Raw genomic sequence first — 12,911 nt, 5'->3', positions numbered from 1 at the left:
CCGTGCGCCACAACTACTGAGCCGGTGAGCCACAACTACTGAAGCCTGCGTGCCTAGAGCCCGTGCTCCTCAGCAAGAGAAGCCACCGCCATGAGAAGCCCGTGCACCGCAATGAAGAGTAGCCCCTGCTCGCCGCAACTAGAGAAAGACTGTGTGCAGCAACGAAGACCCAACACAGCCAAAAAAAAAAAGGACAGACCTCAGGAAAGCTATTTACCATTTTACATGGGCATCATCTTCAGACACCTCACATTCTAATTCCACTCTGTCCCCACAGTACGCTTTTGTATCTTCCAGCTGTTTGGTCACTATAACTGGAGGCTCTAGTGTGAAAAAAACCAAAATCAGAATCATTAAATGTCCAAAAACCTGCCTTGTGACCCTGGGTTTGTTCACAGATGAAAAACCAACAATAAGAAAGTATCATGCATCATAGAGCCATGGTTAGATGGTGGTAGGTAGTAGGTAGGTTTTTTATGATTTTTTCACGGCAAAATAAATAGCTGGCAACCCTGGGTAAGTTTTTCCAATTTTCTAAGAACTCTTCAAATCAAATAAATTATTGTTTTAGAGAGCAGACACATTGTATCAGATATCCTTCTTTTGGCAAATAAGATACCAGATGGTAGGCATTTCTGGGGAAGGAGAACCTATAACACTAAAATTCTCTACTTCTGGTTCTAGACGGATGATAGAGATTGCAGAATTGTCTTTTTAAAAAATTTTTTAATTGAAGTATAGTTGATGTTCAAGATTACAGAGCTGCCTTAATCATAGGTCCTCATAAAGAAAATAAGTGATTCATGGCTTCATTGACACCCTCCAGCTCTTTCACCATGTCTTAGGAAATGATGGTCTTCAGCGATCTCAGTGCCAACGATTGATGCCGTTTACTAATGAAGCTGTTTCAAGAGAAATCTATTTGTGATCAGCTGAGTGTGTGAAATGGTTATCCAGTAGATTTTATTGGGTTTCAGAAGTTATCATGAGAACAATTATATGGCAAAATACTGCTTGCTTGAGCCAAAACTACAAGGCATTTTTACTCAGTTTTTTCCTCCCTTTGGCTTTTCTAGTCTTCAACGAACCTGAAGATTAATTAGGATACACAATAACTGGCAGTACAGAGAGGCTTTAATCCAGAGCCAATCTAACACCCAAGATAAACCATCTCTAGAGGTACTACCGTCTCTGCTCTGGAGCTCAAAAGCTCACTTCATCACTTCCATTTTGATTATCCCTGAGAGAAGGAGAGCTGTTGGCTCTTAATGGCTACAGTAAGAAATTTCACCTTACCTCTCACAAAGAGCTCAGTGGAGCATTTCTCATCACCAGCTGTCACATAATACTCTGAATCATCTGTTAGCACACAGTTATTGATAAACATGATTCTTTCACATCCTTTATGTTCAAAGATGTATCTGTTTTAAACAGAAGGAAGATAAACAGAGTCCATGAACTTGATTTTACTCTTTTCTTTATTGCCAGCAAATTTGGCTTATAATTCAGTAATATTTGAAAGTCAGAAATAGTAATTTTGATCTGCAATTTATGTAGCCATGTCTTACATAGTTTAATAAACATCAAACATGAAACCAATGTCTATCTTTATAACATGTAATGTAACACATATGCATATTTACACATAATATTTAATTTGTCATTTTCTTTTATGTATGTTTTTCATTTCAAATATAAATCAGTACTCCCATATTTGCCAATGAACCTATTGTTGGAAAATAGGGTTGGCAAAGATTTTTAACTCTGTACATTTTAAAAAACGAGCAATTCATCTACTTTATTGAGGGACAGAGACGATCTTTTTCATTGATTCATTGATTTCACTCCTTGCTAGCCCAGTGAGACAGATTTTATTGGGTGAATAAATGGTTATACAATTTAAGCAATAATATGAACTTAATCATTAACATAGATGGTAAATTCTATAGAATGTGATATTCTCTTAAATGAGCTTAAGAACTAGTGTTATCATATCATAGATATCATCTACTAAGAAAGAAGTTGAGTGGAAACAAAAACCTGAAATCTAAGGATTGCAAAATTTGATTATCTGTGACCTAGATTATGGATGGATATATCAGGGCATCATAACAGGCTAAAGAAAAGTTCTCATTTGGGAAATTCTCAACTTGAAGATTTCAAGAACAAAACACTAAGCAACATTTTTCTAGATAAAGATAACCAAGTAAAATTATGTTTTTGGGGTTTCCCTGGTGGCGCAGTGGTTGAGAGTCCGCCTGCCGATGCAAGGGACACAGGTTCGTGCCCCGGTCCGGGAAGATCCCACATGCCGTGGAGCGGCTAGGCCCGTGAGCCATGGCCGCTGAGCCTGCGCGTCCGGAGCCTGTGCTCCGCAATGGGAGAGGCCATAGCGGGGAGAGGCCCACGTACCACAAAAAAAAAAATTATGTTTTTGGTAAATTCAGGCTGCCTTCAAGAGATTTTTACCAGATATTAACATTATTATCACAAAGTCACTCTGAGAGCATGACCACATTAAGAAATTGGAATCCACCTAATTGTACCACAGAAGTGACAGATATTCAGGATTAAAGTCTTTTATAAATATGCACGTGGCTCCTGTTAAGTGAAAAAATATATATTGGAGTTGAAAATCTCTCAGACTGAGAAGGATCTCTGTAAAGTAGTTTCATAATAGACTAGCGATACCATCAGGTATCAGGGATTAGTCTGTTTCCTTCATTTGGGAAAGGGCCAAAAAACAATAAAACACAGGCTTTAGATGCTACTCTGGAAAAACAAGTTATCTAATTATAAGGTGTGATTCCCAGCTGGTATATAGAATATAGATTTCAATTTTTTTCAAAATTTGATTTAAAAAAACTGGGAGAAGTTTGGCAATGCTCTGAAGTAATCACATATAACCTACAGTGACACAAATCCATAGTTAGGAATCACTTGAAATAGTTTGTATAGAATTAAAACATAAAACAAGGTTTAATTTATATAGTACTATAGTTTTGATGGTTCTAAAATACATGAAAAGTTTTTGCTGTCCCTCTATATGATTTTGTATCATACAGGTATAACTAAAAAGTGCTTTTAGGCATAGAAAATTAAGTCAAATTACTCTTTGATTTGTATAGTTATCACTGATTATTCGCAAATTCCACTTACTTTGTACTGGGTCGAATTTCTTGACCATTTTTATACCATTTCACCTCCAACTTTGGATCCGCCAGTTCCACAGCAAATCTTACCCTGCCTCCTTTATCAACCTGATATGCAGGATCGAGAATTTTTGCAAAAGCTGTAAGAGAGAAGAAGCAAAACCATGTTCACATGCATATGCTATGAATTTGAATGGTCAATATATGTATGAGAACCTAAAGCTAAATAAAAAATTGAGACTGAAGAAGAAAGAACTAGGAACCTTCCAAATTATCCCTTATATTTTAGGAGTCTGAATCAATTTATAAACCATAAGATGGTTTAAAAATGTAAAGAGAATCCACATGCTTTTGGAAGAAACATAAGAATTATTGAAGAGGCTTCAATAATGATTATCTTCATTCTTCAGGGAATGTATGATACAAAGTATCCAAATGAAATTTGGACTTGAAGAACATGCTCATTCTCCTAATATGATTATTATCAGGATCATTGGCATTATCTGTGTACATCTGTGTCACAGTTTTTTATCATATAATTTATGAGATGCTTTCGATGACTCGTGAGCTTAAATGAAATGCCTTTGACTGACTGAAATAGTAGGCTTATCAAAGTTTTTGTACTGTGGAAACTTGCCCAAATATTGGCATGTTTAAACACTTGGGTAACCATATCGGGTGTGAGAAGTGAATTCCCCATGCCTCATCAAATGGGTGGAAGAATATAACAGTAAAACAAAGAAACATAGAATCTACTCTGCCTAAATAAGAATCAGGAATTTGAGAGTGAGGGAGAGATGCAGAGGCTGGAGAAAGGGGCCGCTGAGAAATTGCCAGTAACAGCGGGAATGTTTAATATTCCATTATATAATACATTGTATGTGTCACTGTAATGCACCTTCTGTTACCTTAAACCTTCAGCAGCTGTCTGCTACCCGCTTAGCCTGTGATGTGCGGGGCAGTAAACTACTTCACCTGAAGTCAAGTTAACCAAGAGAAGAGTAACCCCTGCAAATTCCACCCCAACTAGTCCGTCCCCAAGCCCAGCAGGAAATAGGAAGGATTAATCTCCCCCAGGGGTGCTCACCTGCGCTCTTCTTCTCCACTCTGCGCATGCGCTTGAGCCGCTTGAGCATCCCGCGCAGGTCAGTGATGCCGTACTGGAAGGCGATCTTCTCGTACTCGCTGGGTTTCGCATTCTTCAGCAGCTCCCACACGTCTATCTCAGGTTCTTCCTCCTGCTGTTTCACCTCCCTAACCGGGGAGAACCATTGCCTAGTTTAATAGCTGCCCACTGGCCCTTAAAGACAAGGAAGGTCGGGGTATGGCACCGATTTTTCGGGTCAGTGCTACAAGCTCTGTTTAAACCCTGAGTCCTTAAAGCCGAGGGGAAAGTGTACTTTGCCTGAAGTCTCAGGGAAACTTCCAGATAGTCAAAGATCAGATACGTGCACTTATATTAACGCTCTCGTTTTCCTAGTTAAAAACACAGTATTAGGGGGAGAGGAGGATACCAGGAAATATCCTTAAGATATTTTTACTTATTTTCAACTTGCAAGTCTAAATAGGAGGTGAGATTTTAAGGAACTTAAAAGAAATGTTTTCATCTAGGATATCGATATTGAAATAAGGATTAAGAACTAGAAGATTTTAGGTGTTGGTCTGTGAAAGAACAATGCTCTCTTTCTACCTTCATTGGCGTGCATACCCTAGCTCTATGTGGAGATGGTACAAACACAGCATTTCAAATCTTCGGATTTTGCAAATAGCATTTTCCCTACCATGTTAGTAAATGTGTACATTAACCATTTTTGCTGTTTTTTAATACAAAAAACATTTGAAACTGTGACTAAGCGTTTGTTTTTGTTTTGGTTTGGTTGTTTTTCATATTCTTTTTAAGAGAAAACTATTTTTTTCTAAATTGTCAGAGTAGAAAAAGAGAATGAGATCCAGAAATCTCTCGTATTTCATCTTAAAGTATTGTCTTGAACTTTTTTGGAAGCAGGTTGGGTATGAATCATGAAAATATAAATGTGAAACTGTAAAGCAAGTCATTAAGCGTTCCATGAACAAGGCGAAAGTAATTTCTTAGTGTAATTATCAAAATTATGACTCTAAATTTTGATCACTGTCAAAAGAACATATATAACTAATATATATACACACATATATATGATTTAAAGTACATACACTTGTCTGTATTTTAAAACCAAAAAATGAAACAAAACTCAGGAATAAACACTTTTAGGGAAAGAGACTTAGTATAAATGCAAAATATAATTCAAATTGATTTCCTTCACTAGCTAAGTAGTCCTAATTTTGTTTAAGCTTAGTTGACTCTTTTTATCAACTAAGGTTAATTTGGAAATGTTATAGTGACTGCTTACTGTGAATAATGCTGGTTTGGATATGATTTTTCCAGGAAAACTGGTCAACACATCTTAAACATCAGTGTGAAAACAGACTCATGCTTCATGTTAGCAAATAATGAGTTGCATATGTTTGCATTGTCCAATTAATTACACCTGCTTCAGAATTTCTTGAGGAAAGACTGGGTTGTAATCATAGGGAAGGGGAGGAGAATATAAATACGAACATAGAGTTTAGGGTGGCATTAGGCAAGGATGACTTCTGCATATCTAATTTCCATTGTTGTGTAAGTCTTTTGCCCAGTAGAGGATGCTGAGGCAAATCTGGGAAATGGAAGGAAGTGAGAGGTCATTGGTCCATCAGTAACCTTTGTGGAAAGGACTAGTAACACCATTAGGAAAATGTGCCTCTTAAAGACTCAAGACACAACTATTATCTTCATTTCACTGAAATGGTAATTACACCCTCTATTAACATGGGGAAATTGAAAAGCTTAAGAAAATTGTCCTGAAGTTGAAATATTGGTAATAATTTGCCTGATCTACTATAACTACTGCCTGAAAGCAGTCTAAATTTCAAATATAACATTTAAATATTTTGTAGGAAGTCTTGGAGAATTGCAATTTAAATGTGTATGTGTGTATATATGTATATATTCTCTGTGGGTCTTTCCTTAATCCAGTTTATTATTGCTCTATTTTTGTCACATTAGCCTGAGTCCCCACATTGTTAAACTATGCCATACTACATTGTGTTCAATTTGTATCTCAACCAAGAAGAATTACATACACATTTCAAGGGTCCTCCTGACATTGATGAAAAGATTTAAAGATATCAAAGTAGGTTAAAATGGATAACAAGAGGCACAAATAAAACACTGAGATGTACCTAGATGAATGAGGTGAATGTTTATATGAGGAAGCCAGTAATAAAGGTCATCATTTTCAGTGTGTTTCTTGAGTCAGTTTTGTTGGTAGTTCATAAAACCAATCATCCTCACCATTTTTTTCTCATTAAAACACCAAAATGCACCCCACTCTACTACGACCTTAATCCTAATACAAACACCAATGACCTCTTGCCTCTTCCTTCTTCCTTTCCTCTCCATCACTTTACTGAATCCCAAATTGCAAGGAGATGGATTCATTATTTTGTACTGGAACGTGAGGTCAAGGCTGCCATCTGTAGCATCTCCTTTACTCATTCAGAACATATCTATACTTACTGTGGTGGCTGCACATGACCCTATCTGCATGGCTACATTAAGTTTCAGTAGGAAGAAAAAGCCAAATTTCTATAGGCACTACTGATTCCTTTCCAAGCATGGGGATAGACCTATATAACATTTACAGTACTTCCATCTACATCGAAATTTCTATAACTTGACACTTCTAGTGAAATATAGAGCAGTTATAGAAATTTTATGTAGAATAAACTTTTAAGTATTTATATAGGTCAAGTCCCATAACAAGATACTGCCCAAAAGACTGACTGTGATTTATTTAATGTCTATTTGAAATAGGCTGACTTTGTTCAGGGCAGGGAGATCTTTTGTTGTATAAAGATGTTGGTTGTAATGATATTTATACTCATAGGGATTTTGCCACAGACTCTCGGAGGAGTAGAAATGGTAACCACATGTCATTACCACAATGAAAACACATGCAATTCACAAATTAGTAGGAAAACACAATGATTTCTAAAGTTATACCAGTGGACTAGTATATAGTATATTAAATGAATATAGTCTTATGATAACAACAACCTAATTATGAGTCAAAATAATAATTAGGGGATGTAAAGAAAATGAGAACTGGAGACATGTTGACTGCCCATTTTTTTCTAGTAATTTTTTTTTCTTTAGTCATTTTGACCATTAATGAGATTTCTTTTACTCTGCAAACTACTGGTAGAACTAGTCTGTTCTTTTTTCTTTCTTTTTCCTTTTAATCAGACCTGGCACCTAATAATCTACTGTATTACATTTTTAATGATTGAGTGTGTGTGTGTGTGTGTGTGTGTGTGTGTGTATGTGTATTTTGTCACTTTACGAATATAAATTCTTCAAGGGAAAATGTCACATTTTGGGGGGAAGTGGATATTTATTTGACACCTGTACGAGCCAGGCCTTTTACATTTAACTTAATTCTCACAATAATTCTCTTAAGTAGTTTTATTCTCCACATTTACAGATGTGGAAAACAAGTCTCAGGGAGGACATATAATTTGACCAAAGTCATGCACAGTAATTAGTAAATGGGAGAGTTGAGACTCAAATCCATGTTTTAACCACTACCTTTTCCTTTCCACAAATATGTATCTATCTCTTTCTACGTGCCAAATGCTGGAAGGCACTGGATTTCTTTTCCTCACATCACCTAGTATTATATTCTACACAAAGAGAGCATTTAGTATTTTCCTGGTTGAGTAAATGCAGGAAAAAAAAAACCAAAAAACAAAAAACCTCTCTTGTCTTCCTAAAGTTTCAATTTGTGCTATAAATGTCCGAGACGCCAACTTCTGAGGCAGATTCAGAGTGGCGTTTCTTATGTGGAGTCACAGGAAATGTGCTGACTCAGAAAAGGGAAACTTGGATTTAGGTCCCTGCCCTTCCTCTAACTAGCTGTGTGACTTGGGGTAAGTCACTCAACATCTCTGGTCTTTGGTTTCTCACCTGTAGAACAGGAAGAGTGAGGCTCACTTGAGGTCACTTCATATACTATTGCTTTAAATACATCTGGGTAATTAATAAATATTATTGAGACTAATGATTATTTGAAGTATCCAGAGAAGGAAAAATGTTTTTGATACTGCCAAAGTCTACTGATTGGCTAATATCCATTTGGTTATTAATAAATGGCACCTGTTAATATTTCAGTTCTCAACCTAAATGTTTAGAGCTGGGGGTGAATTTTTCATTCACAGGGACTTGAATAAAGTCATCCAACTAAACTGAGAATGAACACAAGCCCATTTATTACTATTTGTAATTTGTTTTGAAGCATTTCTATCTATACTTACGATTTTTTAGTAACCATAGAAAGCAGTAAAAATAATAAAAAGTGAATCTAAAATGCTAAATGAAAACTGTTATCAACATTATATATCATTAATTTAGAATTATAGTTTTACTGTTTATTCACAAGTTTGGTGGATAAACACAATCCCAGCAAAACTCATTTTCTTTTTGTTGCTTCTGTGCTATAGTAAATATCTAGATATGTATATCTTTATATATAACACATATATAATATAGTATATTTATGATTATGTATATGCATATTTATGGGCAGAAATTCTATAAAATGGTTGTATACTAAATATCCATAATGAAAATCTATAAATTTTATTGCCAGAGAGTACAAAGTTAAGGGAATGTGAGTGATAATACTAAACACGTCTCCATTTTACTACTATATTTTATCTCGTCTAAAAATGCACATTTTTGGACATTTTAAACATCTCTGAAATAAGGATGTACCTTACAGTCAATAGTATGTCATAATAAACAATTTGGAGCAATTTTTTTCATTGCTTAGTGATTTATAAAATACAGGTATATATTAACATGAATGGTGTCTTATATTTGATGAAATATAGTAAATCACCAATACTATGTTAAAGTATTTATACACTTGCTGAGACTTCCACCAAAAGACTTCTACCAAAATTCTGAAATTGATTTTTCAGTCAAATATCAAAAGCAGAAGAATGGAGGCTTTATTTATTCAATCGTGACAATGAATCATGATTGAAATAATAGAAATCATGAGAGAAATAAAAAGTATTCAGGTATTTAAGTCTCTGTCTCAGTTTTCAGATTTCCTCATCCCCTTCTTAGAAAGTATGTGAAGACTCATGAAACATTTAAAAAGAAAGTAAAAGCATCAGCTAAAATCTTTAACAGATTAGTATGCAGTTGTTTCTCTGTCTCTTTCTTAGTCAACGCTGTTATAGTATTCCATAAACAAAACACATTTTAAGAAATGAGAAATTCTTTGAAAAACATCTACTTTAAACTTGACTCCTCTGAGTGGGTATCTAAAAGATTTCCAGGCCAAAGCGCCTCACTCCATCACTGGATTCTCACCTACGTTTCAGGAGACCACTAAAGTCAAGTTCCCCTGCATCCTCTTGACCTTCTCCACTGTCATTAACAAAAGAAAAGCAAAACCGGGTTTAATGCTGAGACACATACACAAGTTTCCCCCAAACACTCTACATATAACGTATATGCAATTTTGTACTAGCACACAAGTCATAGGACTAAACCAACACAAACACTTTCTTTTCACACAAGTGACATTTTAAGTTTTGGAGAATGTACTTGTGGAAAAGTAAACATGAGGAGCTTGTGTTACTCTACGATTTCGGAAGGCACATTTTTGTAGATTGCATATATAAAAGTGCTTGGATTTGTGTTAAAATAGAGTAACACAAATGCACTTAAGCCAAGCAACACAAAGTACTTTGTTTTTGCAAGTTGGGGGTGCTGGAAACATACCTGTGTAAAAAGCAAAGGACTTTTGCTGATCTCTGTTATTCATGTCAGACAGAGATTGGCTTGGAGGACGAAGTGTACCAGTGTCAAACATATAAGTACAAAACTTATATTCAAAGGTAACCTCTTTGTGTCCATCAATAGATTAATCAGATAATGTGATACCAACATAACAAAAATGGAGATAGTGCAGAGCTTTTTAAAAGATGCATTCCTTTCTCTTTTAAAGAGAAAGGATTATAAGCTTTTTATTTTCTTATTAATATTTATACCTTTTAAAACATATTTTCCAAAAATTTGTCTTGGAATTGTTGAGCCCTTTACTAGGAGTTTTTAAAAGTGCTTTCCTATAGAGAAATGAATCTTAATTTGGGCATGCACCCACCTTCATGATTTCCTATAAACTCTAAATATAATAGAAGCTATGGCGCTGACATTTAAATGGCACTACATATTTACTTACGTGTTTCATTTTTTAATGAAGATTTTGTTTCCTGCTCTTTACATATGTTAGTTATGGTTTCTAAGAAAAGAATCTGTGGGTTTAAAAACAGTGTGTATAACATGTAAGTTATAAGAATTGAGCTCAAATAATGTGTTTTCAAAATTTCTCTAATAGCACGTATTTGGAGAAGACCTTTTGACATAAACACAGTTCTATTCTCTTAAAGCCCAAAACTTAGTAGATTACGTCTTCCTCTCTTAAAATAGACTTATACATAGGATGAATGTAGTTTTAGATCTATGCATTTGCTGAACGTGGGGTGAAGGGAAGGTAAGAGATTTTGAAAGTTATGACATAAAAAAATACAATTGGGGATTCCCTGGTGACGCAGTGGTTGAGAGTCCACCTGCCGATGCAGGGGACACGGGTTCATGCCCCGGTCGGGGAAGATCCCACATGCTGTGGAGCGGCTGGGCCCGTGAGCCATGACCGCCGGGCCTGCGCGTCCAGAGCCTGTGCTCCGCAACGGGAGAGGCCCCAACAGTGAGAGGCCCGCGTACCGCAAAAAAAAAAAAAAAAAAAAAAAAAAAAAATACAATTGACTGATCAGGAAGTATTAAATATCTTTTAAAAGTAATTACAATTTTCATTTGTTCATAATTTAGGAGGGAACTGTGACTTTTATTAACAGACTAGATCATTGTTTTATGCTAGTTTCAGATGACTTTCCTTATTCAACAACACTGTTATGTGGATTCAGTCTTAAGAACAAAACATTTGCTCTCATGAATGAATTTGTATTTTGGATGAATTAAGTACAGAGCGTAAAATAATGGCAGGAAAAGGCTAGTCACATTTCTCATAGGCTAGAAAATTCTTTTCATTTTTCTTCTTTGACCCCCTGATTTTTCAGCCTTGGCAGCTGCAAAATAAATCAAGTAAGTATCTATATTTTGCCCTTCTACAATGTTCTTTATTCCAGCAGACTCAGTGGTCTTTCATTTAGGATAATTCCACATTTAAATAGTGCTAACTTCAGTAAGTAGCTACTTAATTGTAGTTTTCTGGGCACATGGTTTAATTGCTCCATACGTGATTTCTAGATAAAAGGCAATGTAAGTTTTCTGATATCACTTAACTGATGCTATATGAGATGTGTATTGTTATATATTTTTGTGGGCCATTTGGTAGAAAATAATGCAATTAAGGAAGAAGCCTCATAGACCTGTAAAATGGGAGCTTCCTATAACAAGAATATTCTAAAAAATGATCAGCATATACACGAGTTGGCATATTAAACCCACAGCTTCTCTTGAACACTAACTTTTGAATATTTAGCATGTTTGACTTCAGTGAAAAGAGTTGATCTCACTTGGAATATTGAGTGTGGAGGAAGGGAAAGTGTGTTTTGAAAGTCTTCCACTTTCATTTTATACAAAAGCTACCTAGATTACCCTTTTGAAGTTACCTTCTCTTGAAAGCAGATCTGATGTCAATGTTTGGAGTAGTCCCAGTAGATTCTTTGAAAGGAAAGAAAACAATAAAATAAATACCCATTAAGAAGGCAGTTTTGTGTTCAGTTCCTTTCCAGGCTGTGGGGATTCTTCAGATGGAAGGAATGCCAGATGAAGGGGGGATGGCTCTCCTCCCAATGGCTGAGCTGCAGAGGCATCACACCTCATCTCCCCTCACACAGAATCAATGAAAGGACTTTAGGAGTTACCATATCCAGTTGTCATTCCACCTGTATGACCATTAGAGTCACCTAAGGAGCTTAAAAAATGTCAGCTTCTTGATCTCCCTGCTGGAGATTTTGATTCACCAGATCAGGGATGGGCTCCCAGAAATCAATATTCTGAAAACGCCCCTCAGGTGATTCTCAGAGATGCCTGGCCAGGTTGAAGAAGCAGTGGTCAGGACCAAGTTCCCACTTAATACAGAAATCTCGACAGCACCACCACCCATGGTCACCCAGCCTCTGCTTGACAACTCAGACTGGGACCCTCACAACCTTCTGTTGTGTCTCTATATAGCTTTAAGGAAAGAGCTTGTGCTAATGTGAAGACAAAATTCACCTTCTCTTAATTTCCACCTTTTGATTCTAATCTGCCTAAACACTTCTCAAGGACATGGATAATGGCCTTTTCCTTCTGTGTGACAGCCCTTCCCCTACTTACAATGGGTCATAAATGCCTGGCCTCCTTCATCTACACATTCAAGCTGAATGGGGGCATAGTTCCTGGATTCTTCAATCTCCCAGTTACCCTACTCCAGGAGGGATCCCAGCGGAGGTATGGCACCCATGGCCAAAGGCATTACGTCAAATGTGGAACAAGTAGCTTGTTACAGAGAGTGGTATCACTTCCTAAACCTAGATCCTATAACACTTGTAACGCTCTGGTTTTAAATTACCTCAGCTTTGTCTTTTGTAGCTACATCACAC

General features: G+C 36.3%; 1 protein-coding gene across 1 annotated transcript in view; it reads right to left on the bottom strand.

Moving 5' to 3' along the window:
• The window catches only part of MYBPC1 (myosin binding protein C1), a 117,166-nt gene that overhangs the window by 40,723 nt on the left and 63,532 nt on the right, over window positions 1–12,911 (bottom strand). The window contains exons 11-16 of the mRNA XM_089921592.1: window positions 11,937–11,988; window positions 9,613–9,669; window positions 4,240–4,406; window positions 3,160–3,292; window positions 1,297–1,421; window positions 218–323 (exon numbers count right to left, since the gene is read on the bottom strand). Of these exons, the coding sequence (XP_089777718.1) occupies window positions 218–323; window positions 1,297–1,421; window positions 3,160–3,292; window positions 4,240–4,406; window positions 9,613–9,669; window positions 11,937–11,988 (640 nt within the window). The remainder of the gene's footprint in view (window positions 1–217; window positions 324–1,296; window positions 1,422–3,159; window positions 3,293–4,239; window positions 4,407–9,612; window positions 9,670–11,936; window positions 11,989–12,911) is intronic.

Source organism: Delphinapterus leucas, chromosome 11, assembly GCF_059928025.1.
Source record: "Delphinapterus leucas isolate spDelLeu-1000000601 "Yukka" chromosome 11, BTC_Dleu_Yukka2, whole genome shotgun sequence".
NCBI lineage: Eukaryota > Metazoa > Chordata > Mammalia > Artiodactyla > Monodontidae > Delphinapterus > Delphinapterus leucas.
The sequence above is the reverse complement of the archived record's forward strand: the minus strand, read 5'-3'. Positions and strand labels throughout refer to the sequence as shown.